The sequence below is a fragment of the Wallemia ichthyophaga genome, assembly GCF_000400465.1.
Source record: "Wallemia ichthyophaga EXF-994 unplaced genomic scaffold scaffold1, whole genome shotgun sequence".
NCBI lineage: Eukaryota > Fungi > Basidiomycota > Wallemiomycetes > Wallemiales > Wallemiaceae > Wallemia > Wallemia ichthyophaga.
The window spans coordinates 1-26697 of NW_008806274.1; the positions used below are offsets into that span (position 1 = coordinate 1).

Below are 26697 nucleotides of genomic sequence, written 5' to 3' on the forward strand. Positions count from 1 at the left end.
ATCTCATTTATCACCTAACCTGCTTGTTCACCTAAGTTCACATATGAATCGTCATGAATTTTATTTACAATTGTCCTTGTTTGATTGGATTTGGTATTATGTATAAGCATTACCATGGAAGCTCGACTGGCGAGGCTGTTAGAAAAAAAATCACGCTCATTTTCGTCACACTCACCTGACTGAGGGAATCTGAAGGTGTTGCCAGGGTCAACCTGTCCCTTGATCTGCTGAAGTCTTCCGTAGTTGTTGCCGTAATAGAGGTATTGCCAGTTATCGAGACGTGGGTCTGCATAGTTCGGATAAGCAGCTTGAGGGGAGTCCGTAATACTCGTGACCATCCCGTCAACGAGCTCGAAAAGTTTGCTCTCCTCAACACCGCTGTATGCGAAGAACTGGAAATCGAGAAGGGCGTTGCGGTGTGGGAAGGATCTAATATCAGTCGATTGATCGTGCACAGCACCATTGTAAGGATCAACGATTATGTACCAGCTGTATCCTTGATTTTCAGCGTTGGTTGCATCGTATTTGAGATATCCAAAGAATGAGTAAACCTCGGCCATCGACAGTGGTTCGTTGACCATTAGTGACTTGCTATAAAAGGATTCTGGATCAACATGAGTGGAAGATAGATCACCAGATGTCTTTGTGAAGGATGTGATAAAGTTTGAGTCCTGAGAAACATATTGTTCATCGCCATCTCTCAAACCAATAGCTTCAAGTAATGGTTGAACTATTTGGAAATATTGATCCCAACTGCCATAATACTTCCCTGACAATTGGAAAGAGTCAGATCCTAGCACGACAATGCCGTAAAAGTCATTTGTAATTGAGTTCATGAAATTCTGGTATCCGTTGAACGCCTGCACTGACTCTTCGAGTGAGCGGCCGTACATCGAGTAGCTGAACCCGACAGTGTTCCATGGTTCTTTTTCGGCTTGGTACGTGAATTGAGTCACAGCAACGAAAGAAGGAGCAGCGCCAGTGACTGCAAAGAAAACATCGTCGCCTTCAGACACGACTGCCGAAGTGCCGTTTGCGAATACAACCTCAGCCTCTGTGACCTTGTCGAGGAGGAAGCCAGACTTACGCGAAAGTGGACCATAACCTAGTAAACGTCAGTAAAGCTTGGGCATGCACACTACACGCACCTCCAAATGAGGTATGGCCACCAATACCGACTTGTGGACAGGTCCCTCCGGGCAATACCCATCCTCCTTGATCGTAGATGCCCGTGTAAAGCTCGCCCAAGTGGATACCAGGACCAGCGCGAACAAGACCGTTCTCTTCGACGGTAAGTGTCTTGAGATTGGTCATGTCGATAGTCAAATCGCCGTCTTGACCACCGATGGCGAATCCGGCATATCCATGACCACCTGATTTTGAGGTAACGGCCACGTTGTAATGGCTAGCGCATCTCACTGCGTGCTGGACGTCCTCGAGGGATTTTGGTTGCACGACGTATCTGGGGGAGAAATTTGTGCGGGAATTGTAAGTTTCTCTGGCGCTGTCGTACGCTTGATCGCCGGGAGCAAGAACAGCACCGCTGGTTGCTTGAAGGCAGTCATTGAAGTCGCTGCCTAAGGAAATATTTGGCGGTGCGGCTGCCGTAGCAGTTGAAGCAGCGGTCAGGATCGAAGCAAGAAAGAGGGAGAGGGAGAATTTCATTGAGTTATTGTTAATCTCGTAAAGAGCGTATAAAAGCTACGAGCTAAAAAAAATTCCCCCGTGTACGTGTTCCTGAATGCTATGTGACATCAATCAGCAAAAGGCTGTGCAATGTGCAATAATATAATGAGGTATACATAAGGTAATGCAATTAATTTAATTTTTGCTTGAAAGTTGCGTTTGCAACACGTCTAGCAACTTGATGGAGACATCTTCATTGGTCGTGCGCAAAGTTAAGCGAGCTAGCTGTGTATAGATGTCAGATGAGGCAATTAACGCATATGAAAAACCCACCTTCGCGTTTTGGTTGGGTTCGTACCGTACCAGGCATCCTACTTTCCCTATCACTGACATGTGCAACACAGCCGCCGCGACAAAGTTTCCGGGATTCGGATCGACGCTCGGTAAAACGCTAAATCTGTTACCGGTAAAGATTTCATTCGTCTTCTGTCCATCGACGCTACCTGCTTTAAGGCTGATCGGGAAGATGATTTGAGCCTCCCGTGGCGCACCGCCGATCTGCTTCCACCGCTCAAAAAAGTCCGTCTGTGAGAGCCTGAGAGAATGTTTAGAAAGATGCATTTGCAGCTATGATCTACGTACTCTACGGGTTCGAGGAACTTCGAGAGGAGGACGGGGAAGCGCAAGGCCAGAGTTTGGTGCGAGCCCGCGATATAGCTCATGCGCAAAGTTGGAGGCTCACTATATACACTCCTGCACTCAACATGCACGGACTGCTGTACTGACTCCCCGCCGACGATCTTAGAGTTGGACATCATTTGAGGAAAGGTAATATTGAGAGCTTCTTCATCGCTCGAGTCGATGGTAGCACTGAATGAGGTGAGCGTCGCCGAAGCAACCTTGTTGAAAATTTGTAGAAGCAGTCTGCCTAGAGGTCCATGGTATTCTGACTTTACGACGACCCTCAAGAAGTCTGAGTCATAAAGAACACCTTCGTAGTTGTACAGCAACTCCATGAAATCACTATCGATGGCGTCGTTTCTGACGACATGGATGGCTGCAGCACTTAGAGAGACACCTGACGTCGTCTTCTCAGGGAACGGCGCGATCAGATCGTGACTTAGTGCATCAGGTTGTGGTTGGAGCTGACCAGTTTGGTGCGTTGGATTACCATCGAGTGTCGGCGAGGCGCCGGGTCCTTTATGCAAGATACCACCTTCTGCCTTCTTGTTGAGCGACTTGGCGCGCACTATGTTACGATCCCGGTTGGCTTCCTTTCCGCCAATAACCCACGTTCTTGAGTCTTGTGTATCGTCGTGCTTGCGATCAAGGGAGGTGAGAAGGTTGCTCTCACGCTCTGGGAAAGGCGGCATCTCATCGCAGACTATCTGCAATAGCTCGTTATTGTCGTTTCGTGTTGCAAGAGCATAATATTCGGACGCTCTTTGCTGTAATTCAGTGTCTAGCACGTATCTATACTTGTCAAACACATTGACGAGTATGTCTTTGATTTCTGGGAAAAGATTAACCCATTTGATGTAAGTCGTAAGCAATAAAGCGCGCGTTGATGCAGAGCAAAAGTTGGATTTTAGGTGAATAATGTTGAATTGCTCAATCGGCGAGCACCCCGGATTGTCAGCAATGAGGTGACCGTATTCACCGAGAATGTACGCGCCAACTTTGACGAGGTTTTCAGGACACGCTGGCTGACGAAGAAATGAAAAAACTGTGTGCGCAGAGTACTGCTGAAGACTCTCCGTGTTGGTAACAATCTGGATGACTCTATACCAAACTTGATTACCGACGTGTTCACCGGCAATTTGAATGAGTCGGAGAATAGTATCAACATACCACTTGTACTAAGAGTGTATTAGTGAAAAAAAAAAGTATTCCAAGTGCAAAATTCCTCTCTCACATCAGTGGCAAACTTTTCAGTAAGGATGGCAATTTTCAATGTCATCTCCTCTCTCAATCCATAGTCAGCGTTTTGGAGGTGGGCCAACAGTTCTGAAACAATTGGCTTTGCATTGACAGTATCGCACATACTGAAGAGTAAATCAAGACCCCTTTTCCTCACACTAACGTCTTTGTCTTTTAAAGCTTGGAGAATAGTATTCTGGTGACGTTTGATTGGTTCGAGGGTGTCGGCACATGCAGCGAGGTGAGCCATTGTATCCAATCCGAGGTATCTAACGTTTGTCTCTTTGCTGAGAATGAATTTGCCGAGGAGTACGCTCGCAGCGCTGACAATCGAAGACCCGGTGTCCAAGTGTATAGACAAGTTAATGGCTTCAAAGAGTACAGAATTTTGAGCGTTTGCATGTTGAACGTTCTTTGGTATATCTTGAGAGTTGGTGAGGATAGCGTTGAGGACGTTGTTAATTGCTAAGCGGATTGCTGCGTCCTCTGAAGGTGGGTAATATTGCAGCAGACGGAGAAGCTTGACTTGGAGCCAAGGAGAGGGCACTTTGTAGTAAACATAATCACTAGAGTACTTTCTCTCAATGATGAGCTTTGTAAGCCTATCAACAGCCTTTGGGTAGCAAATGGCGAAAGCGTCTGGATCATTCTGAGCGAGGGTCATAATTAGCGAAGTGACAGTCAAACTAACGCCGAGGTTATCATCATCCATGACGCTAACGATACGCAGAGCCCATTCTCTAATGGGGACGATATCGGGATACTTCCTGTATAATCTGAGTAGAGTGAGAGCAGCCTTCTTCTTAACGAAGCTGTTTGAAGTGGGAGAAATGAGAGAGCGATGAACATCCTCTGCCAAAGCCTCAGCCATTTCCATACCACCAATATTAGCAATAGCGTGTAAAGCGAGACAATTGTTAACTTCGTTTAGATCATCGAGGTCTTTGCGGATAGAGTTGATAACGAGACGAGTGAGTTCGCTATTCTCGTGTAGCAATAGCGTTAATGCAAGATAACCCATCTGTTTTTCAGAGTAACGCGTGCTAGAGATAAGATTAGCAGCTTCCATATGACCGATATCAACTTTGTAACCGAGAATATAAGTGAATAGAATTTTAGCCACGTATTTACGTTTTTGATAACCAGTCATATTTCCCTCTAAATTGTGGGATTAGAATGGACTATCAAATAACAACGCACGTACCCTTGAATCGCTGCCTAATATGGGCTAATTCCCTATTTATACGCTTTTCTTCTAACTCCCTGACCCTACAAGATCTTAGATCTGCAATATACTGCGTCAATCCACGCATCTTATACGTGTGAGTACAAAGGCGTGAGTAAGAGCCCCACCCACATTGGTCTGTTGGTTGATTACAGCGCCATCTCTATTACTATCCCTGTTATTCAAAGCGTTCGTTGCCCGCTTTATTGTACCAGAGTTCTTGAATTTCTCCATCTAAATCCACTCTTGGTCGTTGACTGCGAGAGTTGGTGGAGATGGAAGATGATGACATACACCGGAAGAAAGTATTATTAGCGGGATTAAGGAGGTTAGTAGGCAACACGCTGTTAAATTTAATTAAGAATAAATTTCAGATCTGGAAAGACTTCAATCCAGCGTGTCGTTTTCACTGGAATGGCCGCAAAGGATACGCTATACTTGGAGAATAATATTAGATCAGCTATTCATAACGTGGAGTGCGTTTCCTCGTACCTAGTCATTCATCTCCCTCACATCCCCAAAGCTCCTTCGTTGGTCTCCAGCTTTGGGATATTCCTGGACACGCTAATCTAGATCTACTCGGCATTGATCTCTCTCAGCTATCCACTTTAGTCTTCGTTGTTGACGCTCAAGACGATTACACAAGATCTTTGACTCAGCTACACCAAATCATTCTCAGAGCATACAAGGCAAATAAACAAGTTAATATTGAAATATTCGTACACAAGGTTGATGGCTTATCTGATGAGTATAAGTTGGATACTATTAGAGATATTAAATCAAGGGTATCCGATGGTCTATCTGATTACGGTTTGGACAGTCTACTACGTCCACAGCTTAGCTATCATTTGACTAGCATATACGATCATTCAATTCTAGATGCTTTCAGTAAAGTCGTTCAAAAGTTAGCTAAACAATTGCCCGTCATTCAGAACCTGTTGAATGTCTTCTGTGCTAATTCCGGAATAGCCAAGGCATTTCTATTTGAGCAGAATAGCAGACTGTATTTTGCAACAGATGCAACAGTAGCTGACGCTTCAACTTTTGAAGTATGTGTCGATGCCCTGGACACTTTCGACAAATTTTCAAAGTTGTATAAATATCATCCGTCTATTGAGCAGGATCAGGATCAGGATCAAAGCGAGCAAAATCAGGATCAACATCTTAACCCTATCAAAAACTTAAAACAACCCGCTACAGCTAGTATACGACTGGCTAGCGATATAACCATTTCCAAATGGCAAATACACGAAAATCTAATTCTCATTGCTCTCATAAAAAGTGATACCTTTGATAGGTTCAAGCAGTCAATAGATTACAATGTCTCTTTTGTTCGGGATGCGATTGTTGATATTGTTGAGATGGAGAAGCGGTCGAGAAGTTCACGTAGTGCATCAATTGCAACCAATTGAGCGATTAAATTTAACATGAAGATTCACAATTTGTAATATTAAACATTTATAATGCATCATTAGTCTATCTATTTGACAAGATTCGGTGTTGAAATGTCGTGTACGTCTACGCCATCCTGCACACCAACCGGTACTAATTGTCCACGTCTGTCATGTTTTGCCTTGAAGAAAACGTAATTGAGGACTATATCATCGACGCCTCGCATCGAAGGATCATCTAAAAAGTCCCTATCGACAAAGAATAAGATGGGTAAATCGACAGTTTCTCCAGCGAGGAGGCGTTGTTCTTCAAAGCAAAAGCATTCAACTTTTGCAAAGTATGGAGCTATCTGAAGAAGAATGAGAGTTAGATTGATACCATGTCCAAGCACTACTATCCACCCACTTTCCCCGGTGTAACGTTATACGTGGCAATACCAATAATATCTTGATCAGATTTATTCGTAGCTGTGTAGAACGCTAATGCACTCTCGCCTGGAAGCACCTTAATTTCCTTCTGTTGTGGTGTGAACTTCCATGGCAACATATCGCTAGCTTCAGCAGCGAATCTGACAGTAATGCGTTTATTAGTGACGCTTTCTTCTGTTGGTATTAAACGATCCGCTGTATATTTGCTAGGGTCTGTCATTGGGGTGCCTGCGAATCCGGTAGCAGAACAGAATGCACGATACATGGGCACAGCTGCGTAGCTAGCACCTAATACGACGAGTATCTGGGATTTGTGAGTCGTGAGATCGTTTCCTTATGCAATTCGTACCGTAGCTGCTGAGTAGTACATCAATGATCTGTTTCTCTGCTTATACACCTCCCGCTGCTTTTCTTGTATACTGTAAAATCTATACTGCCTTAAGCTACTCTGAGGTAATGCAAATCCCTTAAAAACATTCCTCCGCAAACAATTCGTCAACATGATACGATTGATGATTGTGGCAATTCGATGGTAATTCGATAACAAAAGTACATCAGCCAAATTAGTACAAGTAAGTGCATGAAAATGATTAAGTAGTTAGTCCATCTTATTAGTGTGTGTATATTCCTTTAAATAGAGTCATAGTCAGCGTAAAATATATTAATCGTCTATTTGAGGTCATCTGGGTGGTACCTCTTTGTAACAGCATCAACAGCCGCTCTAGCTTCAACAGTACCGCTTCTAGTTCTTTGGTGTTTTGATTGGGTCTCGTGATTAGGTGTGATGAGAGCGTTACGCAGTCCAGTACCATTAACATTCCCACTTCCAATCCCATTAAGCTTCTCACTATCATCACCCTCTTCATTTTCCTCCTCCGCAGCCAAAACTTCTGCCACAGTATCCTCTTCTGGGACATCAACGAGTTTATGAAGTTGTGGCGTAGGCGGTTGAGTGATAAGCTGTGGCGGTGCAGGGCCTAAATAATGGCTATTATTGATAGTCGATATAGGTGATGCTGTGATATCTCCAACTGGTAAACCTCTCTTATGAGCTAAGAGAGTTTGTAATGCGGACAACCATCTAATTTCTTCCTCCTCTGATTGAGCTGAGAGAATAAAAGTTCGCTTAACAGTAATCACTTTGAACTTATGCTCATGCTGTTCAGCACCTTCCGGTGATGTTGGCTGCTTCTCCGCCTCTAGAGTATCGAGAATTTTGGAGAGGGGGATATGTCGCTGCGGTTTATCCATATGCGAACGAGCGTAGGAAAGTTTATCAGAAGTGAGCATCCAGTAGCGCTTCCTCCACGCTTTGCGTTTAGACAACTTCATTAGGTAGCCAGTGAGGATGACTTTGTTGGGATCTGTTGGGGGTAGACCACCATCGTCATCGTCGTCGTCAGTACTGTCACGGTCGTTGGGAGATTCACCGCCATCTGTTGTAAGACTGAAGCCACCCGTTTCGATACGAGCAGGAGAGGCTTGAGTAGAAGAGAGAGAGGTGCGTCTGTGTGCAGGAGTGGGGATGTTAACTGGGGAGAGCTGGGAAGATGATTCGTTGTTGATAGCTAGACTTGTATGAAGACTATTTGACTCGCGCATAAATTTACGCGCCATATTGACAGCATCAATCCAGCTTTCCATGTCGGGACGTGAGTGACACTTGAGGTAAAATATTCTGTCTGGAGTGACTAAACCAAAGACGTTATTATGCTTCTTACCGACGTCAACTTCTACGCAAGTATGCATCGCACTAACGTCAATAAGCCGGAGTAAGCGGTATTCCTGGGATAATTTGTGAGCGAAAGACAAGTAACAAACAAACCGACAAACCTTATCAGACTTATAAATAGCAAGCTTCGTTGGTCTTAAAACGAACCACCTCTTTTTCCATCGCTTGCGGTGTCCGCCACCCTTTTTATCGAGGTAACCATTTCTGAGAACATTTTCTTCATTAATGGGAGCATCATGGGCGGAATTGATTGTCGTGCCATTAATCGCCGAGCCACTCATCGCGGCGACTTCCTCCTCCTCAGAAAGAGGCTCGTGGTCTTCGTCGTCGGCGCTGAGATACGGGTGCTTTGAGAAAGTGGGACTAGGAGGACTGTCTGAAACAGGCTCAGGAATATTCTGTGACAATCTCCTTTGGCTTTTTTTAAATGAATCGTTAAGATTATCGTCCGATTTTGGCGGTGCTGAGGTCATTGACAGCTTGCGATGAACCTCTTGAGGCGTTGGCGGTGCAGGCGGTGGCTGCATCTGCGTTTGTGTTTGCGTTTGTGTCTGCGCTTGTGACATGGCAGTATCAGCAAAGATGTGGTTGAAGCTGTGAATGCTGTGATGGCGTCGTTGTCGTCGATGAAAAAGGAAAAAGGCAATATAAAAATACAAATTGTAATTTTAAAATTAATTTCATTTATTTCATCTGGATATATTAAGATATGCGATCTGTAAGCCAGTCCAATCCCTCTGAGAGTCCATCTCCTGTGAGTGCAGAACACGGGAATATCGACCATTGCCTATCTTTAAGCGCGGTGAGTTGAAGTTCTGCGGATATTTGAGCAGGAGATGCTGCATGTTCCTTTGAGTAGATTATTATCTGGATTTCACAATTTAATACTTACACACCTTTCTATCTTGCTTATTCGCCCAGACTAACAACAATGCATCATCAAGTTGCTCATCTTGACACGCCCGGTGAAGCTCCTCCTTCACAACTGCTAGCCTATCAATCTCACAGCTGTCGACTACGAGTATGATAGCTTTTGCCTGATTATAATACGCGGACCACGTCGATCTAAGCTGCTGCTGACCGCCGATATCCCACAAAGCGAATTTTAGATTCTTGTATTCTAATTGCTCGAGATTTGAACCAACTGTTGGTGCAGTTGCAATTACTTCTCCCTATATATACTTTAGTGGTGTCACAATTCCTTATAGATCAACTCACCTGCGTCACTCTATAAAGAATTGTAGTTTTCCCTGCGTTATCGAGTCCTATGACAACCAATTTATATTCCTTTTTGGAGAATAAACTAAATATCGACGAGAATGCGAGACCCATGCTTTGTTTTTATGAGTGTGGTAGACCGAGAAGAATATATATTATAAATTGTAATTACAAATCACGATTGCTATCCCATCATCGCCTCTCCCATCTTCACTTTATCACCTGGATTCCCAAAGAATTTAAACTCCTCAGGCGCTTCAAACACCATTACAACCGTAGATCCTAAACAGAATCCGCCCATTTCCTCACCACGTTGAAGTGGCTGTCCTTTGAGTACCCTCGATGCTCTAGCATAATCTGCTTCCTTATATGCACCTGTACGTGGTGGCCTTCTACCAACATTTGTCCTCAAATCTTTATCAAAGTTGAGTATAATTGATCCAACGTTTGTCGCCCCAACTGGAGTCATGCTAAAGAATCCATGTGTCCATCTTCCTAGCAACGCAACCCTTTCATTCAAAACAAACAAGTTGGGTAATCGCTTAGCCATCCACGGTGAGACACTAAACAAATCTCCTGCAAAATGTCTTCGTTTTTCTGCCACCCATGCAGCTGGACTGTGAAATCTATGGTAATCACCAGGTGCGAGATAAATGACGCTGAAAAATAGTTTATTACCTGGTTTTATTGTGGGTTTTGAAAGAGTGTTGCTTGTATCACTATCACTATTACTATCACTATCACTATCAATAGCTCTATCTATCACTTGTCGACCAAGTTCTTGTGCAACTTTTGCATCATGGGATATAGCAGCAGCACTTAGATCATGTTCAATAGCGGCATCTCTAGTGGAACCTTCCTTCTGCTGCTTTCCCAGCAACTCATCCAAACTATACTCTATACCGTTAACATTAGCAAAATCTGTATGTTTGACGTGTTCGTGGGGATCATTTGGGCTTCCTTCATTGAGATAAAGTGATAATGAATCAGATGCTCTATCAGTCAATCCTAATAAAGCATCCAAACTATAAGTAACTCCTTTCACCTGCTCAACTTGTGCATTTTCAATTGTACCAAAGTGTAAAAGTGTACCATCAGCTGGTGAAACTAATGGTGATTCGGCTATTGGTCTCGCGCCAGATTTGAGTTTACGATAGAAAAACACACCAAGACTGGGATATAAGGTGAGATCTTCTGGAGTTATTTCATCGAGGTTGCAATTGAATAGCCAAGAGTATATTTTGAAACCAGTTGGACGTGCCCATATTGGAATTTCGAAAGAGTTAACGTATCCCCAAAGTCTGGAGAGTTGTCGGAGTGGTAGTGCACCGATAACATGCACCTATTTTGAGCAAATGAGTGAGGTTACTCCGAATAATCAAACCACACTCACTTGCCATGGCCCTTGCAATTTCATAGCTTGTCCGTCAAACACAACTTGAGGCTCGTTGTTGGTAGACCAATTGCGATTACGCATGCTAAGAAAAGCGAGAAGTGCGGCACCAATACCAATAGGGAGAGGATACCACTTTGTGGGAGTGTCCTTCCAAGCCATTTTGAGACGATCTATGAATGGGAGTTAGATGTGATGCTTAGACGCAAACAAAACAGTCTAAACTAACATCTCAATGGTTGTTTTTGCTTCAAATGTTCGTACTTCTGATCAGCATTCTTGTAACCGGTCCATCTCTTCGCAGAGAATCTGAAAGATCTACCACGTTGTGGAGAAGGAGTGGAATGAGGATGTATCCAATTGAGCGTCTGACCAGCCTTTCGGCGTAGCCTAGCAGGCATGCGATAGCCTAGGGGCATTTTTGGAGAAAATCGATGATGGTGGTTTAGGAACAAGAGGCGTTTAAGGCCAAAACATACCACACTCAAATCACAGAAAACACACAAAACAACCAAGTAAACATAAAAGTATATGCATTTGTGATCAAGTATAGCTAAATACTCCAAACACACCACTCTATGCTGGTGGCTTGGTGCCAGGCTCGAAAGTGTAAGTGAGACCACACTTTCCACAGTACTGGCGGTCGTGGTGCCAAGCCATGAAGATACCAGCACCGCACTCAGGCGCAGGGCACTCTCTTCTCAAGCGCTTAACCTTGCCATCAGACTCGACCTTGTAGTACTTAAGGATCGACATCTTGACCTTACGAGGCTTGTGCTTGATCTTCTTTGGAGTGGTGTACACCTTCTTCTTACGCTTCTTACCACCACCACGTAAACGCAAGACGAGGTGGAGGGTTGACTCCTTTTGGATGTTGTAGTCGGCGAGCGTACGACCATCTTCAAGCTGCTTACCAGCAAAGATCAGACGTTGCTGGTCAGGTGGGATACCCTCTTTATCTTGGATCTTGGTCTTGACATTGTCGATGGTGTCCTGGGACTCGACTTCGAGGGTGATAGTCTTACCCGTGAGCGTCTATGGTTTTGTTAGCTGCGTGTAAAGTACGCAATATATGCTCCCACCTTAACAAAAACTTGCATCGTTTGTGTCGTCCTTCGCCCACTTTATCGTCAATCGACAAGGAGCCAGGAAGTCAGCTGCGAAATTCTTATACGCTCAGATTTTATAAAATTTGAAATTAATTTTGTCGTGCGAGTGGTGTGTATAGGGTGTGTTATAGGTGCTGTGTGTGATTGTGTCTTCATTCATGTATTTTCCAGTGAGTTATGATGTAGGTGAAAATATTCACCTTGATAGAGGGACTACAAGTACAAATGGTGAAGAAAGCTGGATGTAACAGCCCAGTCTAACGTACTTAACCACTATACGTTATATTAATATTAATTATCTATTTCCTTACTCACCCACTCGACTGCCTTAACTCCCACCAAGTATTCCTGAAAATGGCATCAGCAGCAGACATCCAAGCCAAGGTGAGTCTGGCTTTTTGCCTGCATTCATCTCTTCTAAGCCACGCTACAGGCACAATACTACGTCAACCAAGTGAGTTTGATTGATTACGCTGTGTATCAATAATACTAATGTCTTCCAGGTCGATAAGCAGGTGTGTTTGCTTGTACCAACGCCCATTCTCTTACTAATCAACCTTTCCAGCTCAGCGCTTACCCACAAATCTCAAAGGTGAATATTATTCTCCCCCCACCAACACCCAGCTGACCCTTCCGCCGATTGAATCTCAAATTGGCTTACCAAAAGCGTACGTCGCTCCAGGCTTAGCCTTTGTCGTCGCTGCTCTCGTCTTTTTCAACATTGGCGCTGCTTTCATCTCAAACCTCATCGGTTTCGCTATACCTGCTTACTACGCACTCTGCGCCATCGAATCTCCAGGACACGACGATGACATTCAATGGCTCACTTATTTCGTGGTCTTCTCCTTCTTTACCTTTGGTGAGAGCCTTGTTAACATTGTCAAGTACTTCCCCTTCTACTACCTTTTCAAGTATGTCTAGGTGTTTTTTATAGGACACGATATTAACTTTCACTACTTAGGATCGGATTCTCCGCTTGGCTCATGCTCCCTCAAACTAAAGGCGCAAAGACTCTCTACTTGAATGTCCTTCGCCCTGTTCTCTTCTCCAAGAACAAGTCTCAGCCAAGAGGTTCATTTACTGCTCACGATTTAAGATCCAAGGCTGACGCTCAAGTAGATAACTAAATTCCATTAATCAAAAATAATTCAAATCTATGTGTCTCATCTTATTTTACTAAGTAAAGCTCTCTTTAAGCTATCTTTTTCATAAATATATGCTTCACTGATTATCTCTTTGTTTACTCTTGTCTCTTTTTGGCCGCTGCTGCAATTGCATTCAGTGCACTTCCATACCTCAGCCACGTAAGCTGATCTACCGACATGGTGTGGTTCACTGGGATACTCAGCTTCCTTCCATCCTTCTTCTCAACATTGACGCTGAGTGGTGTGTCTAATGCACCTCCAAACAACTGAACCAATCCTTGCGTGCTTATATCATCACCTGCATCTATCTTACTGTAATCCTCCTTGTTTGTAAATGTGAGTGGAAGAATACCTTGCTTCTTGAGATTGGTTTCGTGGATACGTGCTAATGATCTACCCAACACTATAGCACATCCAAGCCACCTTGGTTGCATTGAGGCATGCTCACGAGCACTGCCTTCACCATAATTCTCATCAACAACTAGCATCCAAGGCTTACGCTCTCTTTTGTACTCCTTTCCTACATTAGGAATAGTGTTGTACTTCCCATTAAAGAAATCATACGCAGAATTCACATTACCATTCTCATCATTCACCGCTGTCATTAATGTGTTTTCTGAAATGTTACTCAAATGTCCCTTATATTTGAGCCAAGGTCCAGCAGCTGAAATGTGATCTGTTGTACACTTTCCTCTCACTCTCATCAAACACTGCAACCCACTCAATTCTGTCGGTTGTTCACTGTTTTCAAAATGTGACTCAAATGGCTCGAGTATTTCCAACCTATTGCTAGACTTGTCAATGTTCACCTCCGTCTCGGGTATAGGTTGAGGTGTTGGTCTTGGTGAAAATGTTTCATCACCAACCTCAAAACCGTCAGCAGGAAGGAATGTACCATGAGGTGGTTCAAACTTCAAAGCTTTCTTTTCTCCTTCTGCTGGTATTGTATCTGTCATTGGATTAAATGTCATATTACCAGCAATCGTCATCGCAGTGACTATCTCCGGACTTGCTAAGAAGTTCATCGTTTTCATGTTACCGTCGTTTCTCGCTTTGAAGTTACGATTAAATGAGGTGAGAATGGCTGTGAAATGTTAGCGTTTTCGTCGCGTATCATCTATAACTCTCACTCACCATTATCTTCACTCTGCGCCTCCTTCCTATCCCACTGTCCTATACATGGTCCACAAGCATTAGCTAGAACGGTAGCACCGACAGTTTCGAGGGTTGATTGTACACCATCTCTTTCAATCGTTGCTCTAATCAACTCACTACCTGGTGTGACCATGAATGGTACAGCCGCAATTCTGTTAGCGTTTTTTGCTTGATTAGCTATGCTTTCCACTCTCGACATATCCTCGTAACTCGAGTTAGTACAACTACCAATTAATCCCGCCGAGAGTGTGCTTGGCCAGTTATTCTCTTTCACCATCGCACTGAATTTTGAGAGAGGTGTGGAAAGATCAGGTGTAAATGGACCGTTGATATGTGGCTCGAGTTCTGAAAGATTAATTTCAATCACGTCATCATACTCAGCACCAGCGTCTGCTTTGAGGAAGGAGTGTTGTGCGTTGACGTCATCTGCAGCCTCAGCTACAGGTCCTCTACCGGTAGCATGCAAGTAAGATCTCATAGACTGCGAGTAAGGAAATGTGGACGTAGTAGCGCCAACTTCCGCACCCATGTTTGCGATGGTAGCCAAACCGGTGCACGACTGAGTGTTTAAACCAGGACCAAAGTACTCTAAAATAGATCCTGTACCACCCTTGACGGTGAGTTTTCCTGCCAAGTGCAAAATGAGGTCTTTGGGGGTAGTCCAACCGTTCATCTCGCCTGTAAGCTTGACACCGATAACTTTTGGAGCCTTGAGCTCCCACGGTGTGCCTGACATACCGTCTACGGCATCAGCGCCACCTACACCAATAGCCAGCATACCCATACCGCCTGCATTTGGTGTGTGCGAGTCAGTACCGAGCATTAGCATACCAGGCGCAGCATAGTTTTCGAGCACAAGTTGGTGTATAATACCACTACCAGGCTTCCAGAACTCTATACCGTACTTTTTTGAAGCGCTTTCGAGGAAATCGAAAACTTCCTTGTTGCTGACGATTGAACGTTTAAGATCAGCAGCTGCGCCTTCGTAGGCTTGAATGAGATGGTCGCAGTGGATAGAAGTGGGTACTGCAGTAGTGCTCAGCCCGCAAGTCATGAATTGCAACAAGGCCATTTGCGCGGATGCATCCTGCATCGCCACTCTATCGGGAGAAAGCTTTAAATAGGCCTGGCCACGCAGACTGGAGTGTGTTTTTCCAGCAAGTGAATCCTCCGGCGAGTGCAAGTGTGAATACAGAATCTTCTCTGCAAGCGTCAGCTTGGCTTCGTTGCCCAACAATTGCCGAACTTTAGAAAGCTTGCTGGAGAGTGAGGCATAGTTGGGCGTGATCGACGTGCAGTCTTTGAGTTTAAGAAGATTTCTCATTTCTCCTGCCACTGGATTACAAATTGATCGTGGTTGATTGGAACAAAAGGACTGGGATGGGCACAAGCTGGGCAGACATAGAGAATACATACACCTTTACAACCTATTCAACATCTTATTTGCCTTATTCAAATTTACGTCAAAGTTGTTGAGACTTCCATCAAGGCTGTCGAGAAGTTCGTTGTGCTGAGCGACTTCGGAATTAATCGCAAGTCCCATCTCAAGCTGCCTCTGTAATCTTAATGAGATTTGTTCAATTTGCGTATCCTGACTGGCCATCTTGGTTGATTGCAAGGTGTGCAGTTGGGTGGAATCGAGTGGACGAGTTTCCTCAGTTTCGACAGGCTTGGATTGTCTGTTAAATGATAGCGTTTTTGGCTGCTCTGTTTGCTTATTTTGCTTGCTGGTATCCTTCAGCATCAACTCAATCAAGTCTACTTGATCAACGAGCGATAGCAGCAACTGATGTCTGCTATTGAACTCATTTGAGCTAATAGATTGCTTCGTAGTATCCAAATTGAGCTGCAATTCCCTCAATTTTGCTAGGCATACGAACAGTTCCCTTCTCGCGCTCTTATCGCTCTTGTATACCAACCCCTTAAGCACTCTAAGTTGGTTGGATAGAGTACGATAGCTCTCCATCCAGTTGAATGCGCCTCTCGTCTGTGCTTGCAAGCATATAAATGCTTTAAACTCCCTCGAATCCCTCCAAATGGGATTCCTAGATGAAATGATGAAATGCAGGTATTTATTAAAGCCATCGACTCTTTCCTTTATCACTGGCTCGTTTGTTGACTGCCTAAATCGCAGCAAATGCTTCGGGGGTATCGTCACCACACCGCTATCCAATCCCCTCAGCTGCTTATCGAGATTATCGAAATCTGAGTAACGTTTGTCAATAACATAGGAATTGAGATTTGTAGACACGTGTATCTTGTAGACTGTATGGCTTGGTGGTGGCGTTGTGCGTATCTCATAGCAATCGATGTGTATCGAGCGTATCACTGGCGTCGTCATTGAAGGGGTGGAAGAGAGTGGAGGTGCTGTCAACGATGGGCGGTATAAACAGCTAAATAAGTTTCAAGAAAAGCCAAAATGAAATGGAATCCGAATACTACAAACATGAGACTGCAAACAATGCAAATACTAGCAATACAACCTACTTCCACCACACATCCCTCTCCAATTCCCTCATCTTCTCACTACGATAACGAGTGCGACGTTGTACAGATATCTCACTACCAAGCTTTATCGTGAGCTGGTGCACCATCTTGCCTCCAACTTTTATTGTCTCCACTTTCGGCACATTTGGATGTATGTTGAGGACATTTGCGAGCTGCCTGGAAGCTGCCACGGGTTTTGGTTTGCTGCCGGTGCACGTCGTTCTACTCCGGCCGAGCTTCGTCTTGTGTCCATCGAATGATGTAATGGATGTAAAGGGTGCAATCGAAGCACACGTTGCTGCTGAATTGCTTCTAGTTCTACTCGTCTTTGCCATGGTTGTTGTGACTCAAAGATGTTTATAAGTCTCAATGTTGATTTAATATCTATTATAAACCGCATTAGGAAACTGCGAGTGGGGATTAAATGATATTGGCTTCTAGACTCTAGAGAATGACATGACAATTCATAATTTATATTTTAACAATTATTTAACAAAGCCACTTAAACACCACTCAAATCTCGCTCAAGCTGGGAGGACCACACAAAGTAGTTACATCGATACTGACTACTCGATCCACTCGCATCATAACCAGGTCCAACGTCTCGCTTGCACAGCCAAAACTGCTTGCCTTTATTCGGACCTGGCTTATTCACCGTATACTCCTTGCAGTCCTCCTTGTGTACTTTGCATTTGGGTACCTTTTTAGGTGCCATCAGTGCTTTCCATGCTGTTTTAGTTGCAGTGTCATTATCTTTACGGTATTTCCGAGGTGATGAGGGGGTGGTATGAGTATCGTCGAGTGTACGTGTGCGAGGCTGGAAGAACGACTCTATTTTTGGCTGTTGCGGGGAGTGCTTGGTAGATTCTTGTTGCAACTGTGATTGTGATTGTGACTGTGACTGCGGTCCATTTTGTAGTGCACTTTCGTTTATCGCTTGCGATCTCTTCCCAACCTTCAAAAATCCCGCCAATGAAGTCTGCTTACCATTAAACTCATCCCAATTCGCTGCACATAACGGTGGTGTAGATGTATCAGCAGGTGGTAGAAGATCTATCAAACGTACCGCCCTCTCGCCATTGCCATCTTTTATCACCATCTCGTCATGTAGGTCTATGTAAACGGGGCAGTGGTCCGAGTTGTAAACGTGTGGTGCGATCTCAGCCTCCTTAATCCACGGCAGCAAACCGGGTGTCACGAGAACATAGTCGATGCGCGTTCCGTAATTGGATGGTCTTGCATTAATAACCTGATTCCAGCACGTAAACATGCCTTCTTTGTTAGGATGCAGGAGGCGAGCCACATCAACAAGCGGAGAGTCTGAATGGCTAACCAATCGATCCATCCACTTTCGTGTGTACTTGGCAGCAAATTCCATCCTGCCTGTATCAGTGCGCGTCAAATCGATCCCGTCGCAGTGATCGAATGGCCGATGAGCGACATTGAGATCACCGAGCAGTATGACTTGTCTTCCTGCATCTTTCAGCTGTTTCACCCTCTCAAAAAGCATTTCATGGAATGAGTGCTTGTAATGGCCGCGGTTCTCCCCTTCTGCTGGGCAATACACGTTGATGAGGACAAAGAAACCGAAATCAAGTACGAGTGCGCGCCCTTCTGTGTCCAGTTGCTTGATGTTAGTGTTTTCTGGATGGTAGTTGTGTGCTAGGAGTGTGTCGTCGTTGTGTTTGTGTATTTCAGAGACTGGCTGTACTCTCTGATTGTAGGCGAGGGGTGGGAGTGACAAGGAGTATGTTGTGTATCCCCCGCTTAATCCCTCTTCTGCAGCTAGTGCTTTGTAACGCGTGTAGATGCATACGCCGGAGTAAGATCTACTGTGGCAAAACGACCAATACGAGTCGAAGCCATGAAGGATGGCTTGCGAGGAGTTAACAGCCCCCTTCAGCATCTTGGTCTCTATCGTGGATCGCGTCAGATAGCGTCATCTCTCCATCTCTAAACGCACCCTGAACACAGACAATATCGGCGTCAAGGCTGCGCAACATATCATCACAGTTCTGGTAATTTCTTAAAATACGGCGTGTGCCGTTGATATTCCAGCTGAGAATGCGCATAGCATTGAGGTCATCGACGTCGATTGGAGGGTTTTTAAAAGTGTTTCTGTGTACAAATATTATATTTAGAGGGATTATATAGTGCTGAGAGTTTTACAAACCCCCATTGACGCCTTACTTGCAACTGCAGCGGTCTTCTTTGGGGATTTTCTCGAGGACCTTTGGTAGATTAGCAAGGAGCAGTAACAGCAAACGTAAGCAAGCAAACTCACGGCATTCTTGTGCAGTCCACAGCCACTCCAGGTTTGCTTGTTGCAGTTTGCGCACTCGACTTGAAAGCACTGGTTTCTAGTGTGGTGTGAGTTGTGCGCCGTGGGAGCCGGATTGGCTGCGTGCGCACCTTAAGATCACACAGTCTAAAGCCATATATGTCTTTGTTCAATTGGTTTCACTCAAAAGAGACAGGTTTAATCTAACGTTCCAGCTGATAAGACATACTGATAAGCGCTGAGCTGAGCAATTTTGACAGGAAAAACACAATACAATTAAAATTCTTGTAAGACTGTATTTACATCAGTTTACATCATTTTCCCATCCACCCGCCTCAGTCAGCGACTCACCCAGTTTACTAATCGTCGTGCCGTCGCATCTTACTCCAGGGCTCGGTTGGAGAAAGAAGGTGGGGAAGCATTATCAGATGCGTCTAGTTGCCGCTGTGTGCCTCCACATACAGTGCAAAACTCCCCTTCAATCCTGCCGCTTTCCACCTTCTCCGCGGTGAAGAATGGCACTACTCATTCCTGCGAGCTTTGGGTGAGGACGGGGCTATTATTACACCATAATACACACTTAAAATCCGAAAAGCTCAACAGAAGTTCTTATACTATCCCTCCCTCTTATTATGTATTAGGCATTTCGATCATTTCCGGCAGAATTTCCGCCTCCGGACTTGAAAATCTGTCGTTATGAAATTAGTTACGCCTAGTAGCGTCACTTGACCCACTTCTCCACAAGATTAAAGTCGATCACTTTTCTTATTCTCTCAACTCTCACCACTGATTGAAATTTATCATCTTATCCCCGCAATGGCTACACAGGCTAAACGTTTTGAGGATCTCAACGCGGAGAAGACTGAAAAGACTCAGCACTCATCTGGCAGCTCGTCCAACGAGCCCACCAAGAACGAAGGTGGCGGTGGCGTTTACTTTGAGAACAAGACCGCTGAAGGCAAGATAATCCTCACCGAGGATGCTGCACCTGAGTGTACTGCACTTGCTTTCTCCGAAAAAAAGAAATGGGCAATTGCTGGCGTCGTCGCATACGTCCAGCTGTCGATGAATTACAATGCCTCAGTCTACAACAACGCTCTATCAGGAATGACTGAGCATTTTGGCATCTCAACCCCTGCGGGAAAAACTGGACAAATGATTTTCTTGGTTGCGTACGCTTTCGGATGTGAGTTGTGGGCGCCCTGGTCTGAGGAATTTGGTCGTTTCCCGATTCTTCAACTCTCCCTATTTTTGGTAAACATTTGGTGCATTCTTTGCGCTCGTGCTCCTAACATTGGAGCTATGATTGTTGGCCGTGGTTTAGGCGGTCTGTCTTCCGCTGGTGGTAGTGTTACTCTTGGAATGGTAGCTGATTTATGGGGCCCTGATACTCAACAGTACGGTTTAGGGTGGGTGAAGATTTTAGTCATCGTATCAAGCTAAATCAGCTTCAGATTCATCGTTTGGAGTAGTGTAGCTGGTTCAACTGCTGGTCCAATCCGTAAGTTCATCTCTTTGAGGTGATCTCATCTTAACAGTGACTGTCAGTCGGTGGATTCGTAGAACAATTCGCTGGACCAGGACCAGCATGGCGTTGGGTGTGAGTTTCACAGCTCCTGGCTTTTTAAGCACCTCTAATTATAATACCAGCTTCTACACGCAGCTTATCTGGGGTGTCTCAGCTCAGCTTTTGCATTTTTGCATTCCAGAGACCAGATCGACCATCATGCTTGACAGAGAAGCTAAAAGAAGACGCAAAGCAGCTGCTAAAGAAGGTATTGAACTCAACATCTGGGGTCCAAACGAAGTACGCGAGCAACGCCTGAGCATGAAGGAAATTCTCGTCATCTGGTACAGACCATTCGAGATGTTCATACGCGAGCCAATTGTCTTGTCTTGTTCACTGCTCTCTGGTTTCTCAGACATGGTAAGTCTATGAAGTCATCCCCACCAGTCATCACTAACAAACCACAGCTTATCTTCATTTTCCTGGATAGTTTCGGTAAAGTTTTCGCACAATGGGACTTCCAGACTTACCAAGTCGGGTAGGTGCAGTGATCGCGGAAACACAACTACCATACTGACTCCCTCCAGTCTCGCCTTTGTCTCTATTCTCATTTCATACTTCTTGGGCTGGGTCAGTTTCCTTCCATTCTTCAGAAGACAAGAGTTGAAGAGAAAAAGGGGTGTCTTTGTACCTCCGGAAGAGCGTCTTTATTGGTTACTTTGGACCGCCCCCCTGGAAGCCATCGGATTATTCGGCTTTTCTTGGACCTCTTTTGGACCTGATCGTGACGTACATTGGATTGCGCCTTTGATATTTGCTGCTTTGATCGGAATAGCAAACTATGCAATCTACATGGCGACGATCGACTACATGGTTGCAGCTTACGGACCGTATGCCAGCTCAGCGACTGGTGGTAACGGATTTGCAAGAGATTTCTTAGCAGGAATCAGTGCAATGTTCGCTTCACCATTCTACAATCACTTTGACAATAACACATTGGAGATTCCAAGTACAATTCTCGCTTGCATAGCGACTGTGCTTATCATTCCAATCTTCCTTCTCTACTTCTACGGTGAATCAGTCAGAAAGCACAGCAAGTTTGCGCAAACTCTGGCTAGTGAGCGTGAAACAACGGACCTTCGCCACCAAGTTCGTGACGAGAAGACGAAAAACACGGAGCATATTGAAAACAACGCATAAGAATGCGTTTATACGGACATTTGGATTTATAGGAATGACTTCTCTTTTTACTCTAACTAATTACCCCTACGCTAGTCGATAGATGATCAAAATTTCGACTTACGATTCACTTGTTATAATATTCTTGTTTATATTAATTTCGACGATTCACTGATTGCTTGCGAAATGAGACATATCGCAAGTCCACAACGTCATCGTAAAATGATATCGCTGGTTGATCAATTGCCGTCATCAATGATCTCTGAAGAAACCTCGAAAGCTAACAAGAGGCCGAAGATCGTGAGAGCTGTGAGTGCGCTGGTTACGATATACCATTCTAACACCAAGCCAGTGCGAAGGATGCAGGTGAATAGGTAGTAATTTCGGGAATATCGTCTGACTAGAGCCAGGAGAAGGAAAATTAAATGCAATGCCGACATCACTTATCCTAGTAAATGCTCGAACTGCAAAAACATCGAGTGTATTTATACAACCAAGGGCTTTCAAAGACCTAGCTACGTTAGCGAATTGGAATTGAAGCTCAGGAATAGTGAGGGTTTGAACGAAGATTACAAAAATCTCCTCGAGAAGTTCGTCCCTCAGGAAGTCACGGAATCTGCTAAGCGGAAGTGGTCCGGCTCCTCACCCAGCTTTCAGAAACACTCGGAAGCTGCCGATATTCATGATGGCTTTTACGTCGATGAGTCAATGGAGAATTGCAGGCACAATGGAATAACGACACAAAATCAACCAGAAAAACAAAAAAGATTCTTTGGAAAGGCAAGCATTCGTGGGCTCATCGAAAGATTGAGCAATTATACTGGATTCTCCCCAACAGCCCTTTTAAGCGGCAAGAGACCTCGCTTTTGGCAGGAAGAGATTCTTATAGATGGTTTAGACCATCTTCCTCCTGACTTGTTGAGTCCCAGTTTGGTAGAGTCTTTAGTAGACCTTTACTTTGAAAAAATTAACCGTTCAATCCCGCTGCTCAGCAAGAAGCGCTTCGTCGCAGGCATAGCTTACCGTAGAAACGAGAGGAATTTTGAGGCTCTTTTTATGTTAGTCCTGGCATTGGGAGCTCAATACTCAAACGATGAGCGTGTACTGATTGAGGGCCAACATCAGTTTTTAGCAGGACTCAGATACCACAGTATAGGAAAAAGCAAAATGATCGATCCGTACATAGACGTGGCGACTATAGAAGATATTCAGGCTCTAATTTTGCTCCAGATATATGTTCAAAAAGGCATTCATTCGAGGAGCGGGTGGATGATTCACGGTAATACTGTTTTGCTTGCTCATGATATCGGCTTGCATTTGCGTTTCGTTGACTTTAATATTGCTCCACATGATCTAGAGCTGAGAAAAAGGGCGTATTGGTCGCTGTATCTCATGGATCGAGTGCAGGCTTCCACATTTGGACGGCAGACGCTCATAAAGGATAATGAAATTAGTCTAGACTTGCCAAAATACCAACTCGGAGATGATGAGTCGGAGTACAGTGTCTTGTACTTCAACTCTCTCATCGACCTATACAAAATCCATGGCCAGATTATACAAACGATTGTGGGTACCATCGCGCTATCGACACACGAGTTGACAGTGCGCTAGTACAAATTGAGAAAAACTTCGGATGGAGACGACCTCTTGATGTCTTTGACAGACATTGCGTCGCTCAACTCGAAACTGAACAAGTGGCTAAATGAGATTCCACAAAGTTTGGCAGATAGCAAGAGCAACAAGTCAATGGATGATAAAAACGGTAACGATGAATACGTATACCAACTTTACTGTAACCTGAAGCTAGCGTTTCATGTTGTGCAGGTGAGTACAGCAATGTTCAAAACAACACACATCTAATCATTGCAGATATGTCTCTACAAAACCTTCTTACCAGACCCACTCTCGCAGTCGACGTCGAGCTTCAGGTATACCAGCTTGGTGATATGCACAACCTCAGCCCGCAGCATCATTTCTATATACCGCGATATGCTGCTAGAAGATAAGCTGCAGCATCTATGGGTAGACCCCACCGTTGCCTGGGGGGTGGGTGTTGTATTAATGAAACGACCTCGCTAACACTATCACACAGCCTTTCAGTGCCGCACTCATACTCATCATCAGTGCATGCGAAGGCCTCAAGAACAATGATCTGGACACTTCAGTTTTCAGTTACATACAATCGGCTATCCAAGTTCTTAGGCTGAGGGAGGAGAGGGAGGTACTCAATGGAAGAGCGGTGGATATGATTATGCAAATAATTAAAGCTGTCAATCTGCCAATGGACCAATCGTTCATGCAAACGCAGGATAATCTTGTGAGTGTGTCATTTCACGAAAAGCTTACTAATATTAAAATGCAGAGCTATGGAACTTTAACCGACTCCTTCCTTCCACATATGCCTTTTCTGGACGACTCATCTGAGACGACTCCTAATCAGACTGAGTCGACTGAACAACTGTTCAAAGAACTGCTTGGCCAGGTGCAGTACAACACGATCAATGCAGCGACACTAGGAGTCAATGGTACGCCGCCCCTCGATGGTCTGCTGCCGCTAGACATCCAGGATGGGCCAAATGTGCTCGAGACTTTCCTCAGCGGCAGTGGAGGACTGTAATAGCGCTAGGACTGTATTAATTTAATGCTATTGTACATCAAATATAGAGATTATTACTTAAGAACTGATAGTCAAAATCTTCATTGTCCTTTTCGGTCTTCTCCGCAATGATGTCATTTGGAAGAAAATAATTTGAATGGTTTGGCGATATTCTTACTTCAACAGAAAACATCAAAATGGCCTCATTACAAGCAGTAGACTTATTCAATATTAAGGGATGGGTGACAGTGGTCACTGGTGCGTTGACAATGTAGATGTTAGCTTTTGCTGACTCGCAGAGCAGGTGCTGGATCAGGCGTTGGTAGGATGATGGCGACCTGCTTAGCACAGAATGGTGCTAAGGTGTACATCACTGGTCGTCGCCTTGAGAAGCTCCAGGAGACAGCGTCTGGATATGAGAGCAGTATTATTCCAGTTGCAGGTGACTCGACAAAGAAGGAGGATATTCAAGCAATCGTCGATCAAATCAGCAAAAAGGAAGATCACGTTGACTTGCTCATCAACAACTCCGGCGTGAACACAGTCAGAGCGGAAATGGACGCCAACGACAACTCACCAGAAGCTATCAGCAAGCGCATGATGGACCAATCATTCGCTGATTGGACTGATCCATACGCAATCAACGTAGCTGCTATCTACTTCACCACTGCAGCCTTCCTCCCTCTACTTATTGCTGCAAACAAGAGCAGAGGTGCATCTGGAAACGTAATAAATGTTACTTCCGTCTCTGGTATCGTCAAGAACTCACAGGTGGGTGCATCATTTCAATATCAGACCTACTAACAAAAAAAAAACGCGCAGAATGGTCAATTCAGCTACAACAGCAATAAGGCAGCTGCTGTATCTCTCAGCCATCAGCTTGCACTTGAGTTGGCACGTCCACACATCGGCATCAGGGTTAACCAGCTCGCCTTGGGATACTTCCCTAGCCAAGTGAGTAAAAATCATGGCGAGTATTTGAAGCTAACGCGTTTGACAGATGACATCAGTTGAAACACAAGGCGAAAGGAGTTTATTTAGAGAAAAATGGCAAATTCCATTCGGTGCGTGGGAGTATACATTTGACACATCTTTTAATTTTATAATCAGGCCGTGCTGGCGTTGCAGCAGATCTTGCAAAGATTGTCCTTAACTTGGCCACCAACGAATATCAAACCAACTCCACCGAGATTCTTGACGGTGCTTACACTCTCGCATCAGACCGTTTACACTTGGAGAAGTACACGTAAACGACTTGAATCAATTCAGATGCTTTGACTAGAATATATTTGTATTTATATTTGGCTTCTGCCCTATGTGATGCCTCTCTTTGTTTTGTTACTGTGATTCTCGCGTGACCTGTTATTACTTTTTTACCGTTCATATTGCTTGCAATGCTTGTAGTGTTAGGCTTAAATCTTGTCTTAAGATTCAATATAGCCTAATCACATCTTAATGAAGCTTCGCATTTACGCTGTCTTATGTATAAATCTCCATGGCTGCAACTTGTTGAATAAAAAGGGAGATAAAGTCTGTAGCAGCGTAATTATCTCAGAAGAATATCAGCTAAACGCTTTTTCTAGGTTTTTTTTTCAACACACCACAATTGATGTGACTCAGATTGAGTCCTATAATGGAAAGTCGTAAATAGTGATATTTTAGTTTACAATCGTAATTGAATCAAAAGGAAGCGAGTCTACCTAATGGAAATCTTCTTTGGTTCAGATTCGGGCGCGTGTCTTGAGTATCTGAGGGTGAGCAAACCGTTATCGTAGGCGGCGTGAATATTGTCCTCTGTGACGTGCTCTGGGAGTCTCCACGTTCTGTTGATTGAGGGAGTTGAGTTGAGTTCGCTGATTAAGTATCTTTGCTCGTCCGACTTCTTTGATTCTTCTTCAGCTGGCTTGCTAGCCTTGACACTTATTTTGTGGTCGTGGATAGAGATTTCTAGCTGCTCCTTCTTGTAACCAGCCAGATCTACTTTCGCTTCGTACGAGTTGTCATGTTGAATCAGATCGAGTCTGGCAGCTACGTCAGCAAATGAAATCATCGCCATCAACGATTACTTACCTAGCTTTAGATGTAGAAGGAGTAGCGTTATGCTTGACTGGTGCATTATCCTTTAAGAAGAATTCTATAGGAAAGTTGAATTCGTTGATTCTGCTTAATTCGTTCAAGTCGCTTGGTTGGTTGTAGAAGATTGTCATTTTGCTGTTGAGAGTAGTAGATGTTGTTGAAAAGCAGCTAAGAGAGCGCCCCAGCTTATATACCCGTGCGCATCCCCTCGATTCTTCTAGCAACTTC

The 26697-nt window shown here is 44.4% G+C and overlaps 15 protein-coding genes across 15 annotated transcripts; 5 read left to right on the top strand and 10 right to left on the bottom strand.

The window, feature by feature from the left end:
- Positions 1-1821: 1821 nt before the first annotated feature.
- On the bottom strand, positions 1822-5005 carry J056_000221 (AP-2 complex subunit alpha-2; the record flags this gene model as incomplete). Its single annotated transcript, XM_009267619.1, has 6 exons — positions 1822-1911; positions 1960-2221; positions 2269-3485; positions 3542-4704; positions 4751-4859; positions 4904-5005. 6 exons carry the CDS (start codon positions 5003-5005, stop codon positions 1822-1824), a joined length of 2943 nt encoding a protein of 980 aa, XP_009265894.1.
- Positions 5006-5185: 180 nt separating this feature from the next.
- On the top strand, positions 5186-6183 carry J056_000332 (Ras-related GTP-binding protein D; the record flags this gene model as incomplete). The annotated part of the gene is made up of 2 exons (XM_009267730.1): positions 5186-5247; positions 5295-6183. 2 exons carry the CDS (start codon positions 5186-5188, stop codon positions 6181-6183), a joined length of 951 nt encoding a protein of 316 aa, XP_009266005.1.
- Positions 6184-6251: 68 nt separating this feature from the next.
- J056_000371 (uncharacterized protein) lies at positions 6252-6961 on the bottom strand (the record flags this gene model as incomplete). The annotated part of the gene is made up of 3 exons (XM_009267769.1): positions 6252-6512; positions 6569-6895; positions 6941-6961. 3 exons carry the CDS (start codon positions 6959-6961, stop codon positions 6252-6254), a joined length of 609 nt encoding a protein of 202 aa, XP_009266044.1.
- Positions 6962-7260: 299 nt separating this feature from the next.
- On the bottom strand, positions 7261-8889 carry J056_000381 (Pleckstrin-like proteiny domain-containing family A member 1; the record flags this gene model as incomplete). Its single annotated transcript, XM_009267779.1, has 2 exons — positions 7261-8376; positions 8425-8889. The coding sequence occupies 2 exons, from the start codon at positions 8887-8889 to the stop codon at positions 7261-7263; spliced, it is 1581 nt and encodes a 526-aa protein (XP_009266054.1).
- A 136-nt stretch (positions 8890-9025) lies between these two features.
- Positions 9026-9655, bottom strand: J056_000392 (ADP-ribosylation factor-like protein 5B; the record flags this gene model as incomplete). The annotated part of the gene is made up of 3 exons (XM_009267790.1): positions 9026-9172; positions 9220-9495; positions 9542-9655. 3 exons carry the CDS (start codon positions 9653-9655, stop codon positions 9026-9028), a joined length of 537 nt encoding a protein of 178 aa, XP_009266065.1.
- Positions 9656-9725: 70 nt separating this feature from the next.
- Positions 9726-11353, bottom strand: J056_000403 (uncharacterized protein; the record flags this gene model as incomplete). The annotated part of the gene is made up of 3 exons (XM_009267801.1): positions 9726-10883; positions 10935-11107; positions 11164-11353. 3 exons carry the CDS (start codon positions 11351-11353, stop codon positions 9726-9728), a joined length of 1521 nt encoding a protein of 506 aa, XP_009266076.1.
- Positions 11354-11510: 157 nt separating this feature from the next.
- On the bottom strand, positions 11511-12034 carry J056_000414 (Ubiquitin-40S ribosomal protein S27a; the record flags this gene model as incomplete). Its single annotated transcript, XM_009267812.1, has 2 exons — positions 11511-11969; positions 12017-12034. The coding sequence occupies 2 exons, from the start codon at positions 12032-12034 to the stop codon at positions 11511-11513; spliced, it is 477 nt and encodes a 158-aa protein (XP_009266087.1).
- A 363-nt stretch (positions 12035-12397) lies between these two features.
- On the top strand, positions 12398-13170 carry J056_000425 (Protein YOP1; the record flags this gene model as incomplete). The annotated part of the gene is made up of 5 exons (XM_009267823.1): positions 12398-12427; positions 12477-12497; positions 12547-12558; positions 12614-12954; positions 13005-13170. 5 exons carry the CDS (start codon positions 12398-12400, stop codon positions 13168-13170), a joined length of 570 nt encoding a protein of 189 aa, XP_009266098.1.
- A 113-nt stretch (positions 13171-13283) lies between these two features.
- J056_000011 (putative aconitate hydratase 2) lies at positions 13284-15667 on the bottom strand (the record flags this gene model as incomplete). The annotated part of the gene is made up of 2 exons (XM_009267409.1): positions 13284-14272; positions 14323-15667. 2 exons carry the CDS (start codon positions 15665-15667, stop codon positions 13284-13286), a joined length of 2334 nt encoding a protein of 777 aa, XP_009265684.1.
- Positions 15668-15763: 96 nt separating this feature from the next.
- Positions 15764-17165, bottom strand: J056_000022 (putative syntaxin-8B; the record flags this gene model as incomplete). Its single annotated transcript, XM_009267420.1, has 2 exons — positions 15764-16736; positions 16831-17165. The coding sequence occupies 2 exons, from the start codon at positions 17163-17165 to the stop codon at positions 15764-15766; spliced, it is 1308 nt and encodes a 435-aa protein (XP_009265695.1).
- A 167-nt stretch (positions 17166-17332) lies between these two features.
- On the bottom strand, positions 17333-19268 carry J056_000033 (DNA-(apurinic or apyrimidinic site) lyase 2; the record flags this gene model as incomplete). The annotated part of the gene is made up of 5 exons (XM_009267431.1): positions 17333-18744; positions 18794-18948; positions 19004-19061; positions 19111-19190; positions 19243-19268. 5 exons carry the CDS (start codon positions 19266-19268, stop codon positions 17333-17335), a joined length of 1731 nt encoding a protein of 576 aa, XP_009265706.1.
- A 659-nt stretch (positions 19269-19927) lies between these two features.
- Positions 19928-21818, top strand: J056_000044 (putative drug/proton antiporter YHK8; the record flags this gene model as incomplete). The annotated part of the gene is made up of 6 exons (XM_009267442.1): positions 19928-20520; positions 20566-20612; positions 20660-20711; positions 20762-21038; positions 21086-21156; positions 21206-21818. The coding sequence occupies 6 exons, from the start codon at positions 19928-19930 to the stop codon at positions 21816-21818; spliced, it is 1653 nt and encodes a 550-aa protein (XP_009265717.1).
- Positions 21819-22052: 234 nt separating this feature from the next.
- Positions 22053-24414, top strand: J056_000055 (Transcriptional activator protein acu-15; the record flags this gene model as incomplete). The annotated part of the gene is made up of 8 exons (XM_009267453.1): positions 22053-22106; positions 22157-22163; positions 22208-22248; positions 22296-23363; positions 23409-23621; positions 23667-23843; positions 23890-24114; positions 24160-24414. 8 exons carry the CDS (start codon positions 22053-22055, stop codon positions 24412-24414), a joined length of 2040 nt encoding a protein of 679 aa, XP_009265728.1.
- Positions 24415-24590: 176 nt separating this feature from the next.
- On the top strand, positions 24591-25643 carry J056_000066 (3-oxoacyl- reductase FabG; the record flags this gene model as incomplete). Its single annotated transcript, XM_009267464.1, has 5 exons — positions 24591-24651; positions 24698-25164; positions 25216-25347; positions 25394-25457; positions 25504-25643. 5 exons carry the CDS (start codon positions 24591-24593, stop codon positions 25641-25643), a joined length of 864 nt encoding a protein of 287 aa, XP_009265739.1.
- Positions 25644-26089: 446 nt separating this feature from the next.
- J056_000077 (23.2 kDa heat shock protein) lies at positions 26090-26600 on the bottom strand (the record flags this gene model as incomplete). Its single annotated transcript, XM_009267475.1, has 2 exons — positions 26090-26414; positions 26464-26600. The coding sequence occupies 2 exons, from the start codon at positions 26598-26600 to the stop codon at positions 26090-26092; spliced, it is 462 nt and encodes a 153-aa protein (XP_009265750.1).
- Between the last annotated feature and the right edge of the window lie 97 nt (positions 26601-26697).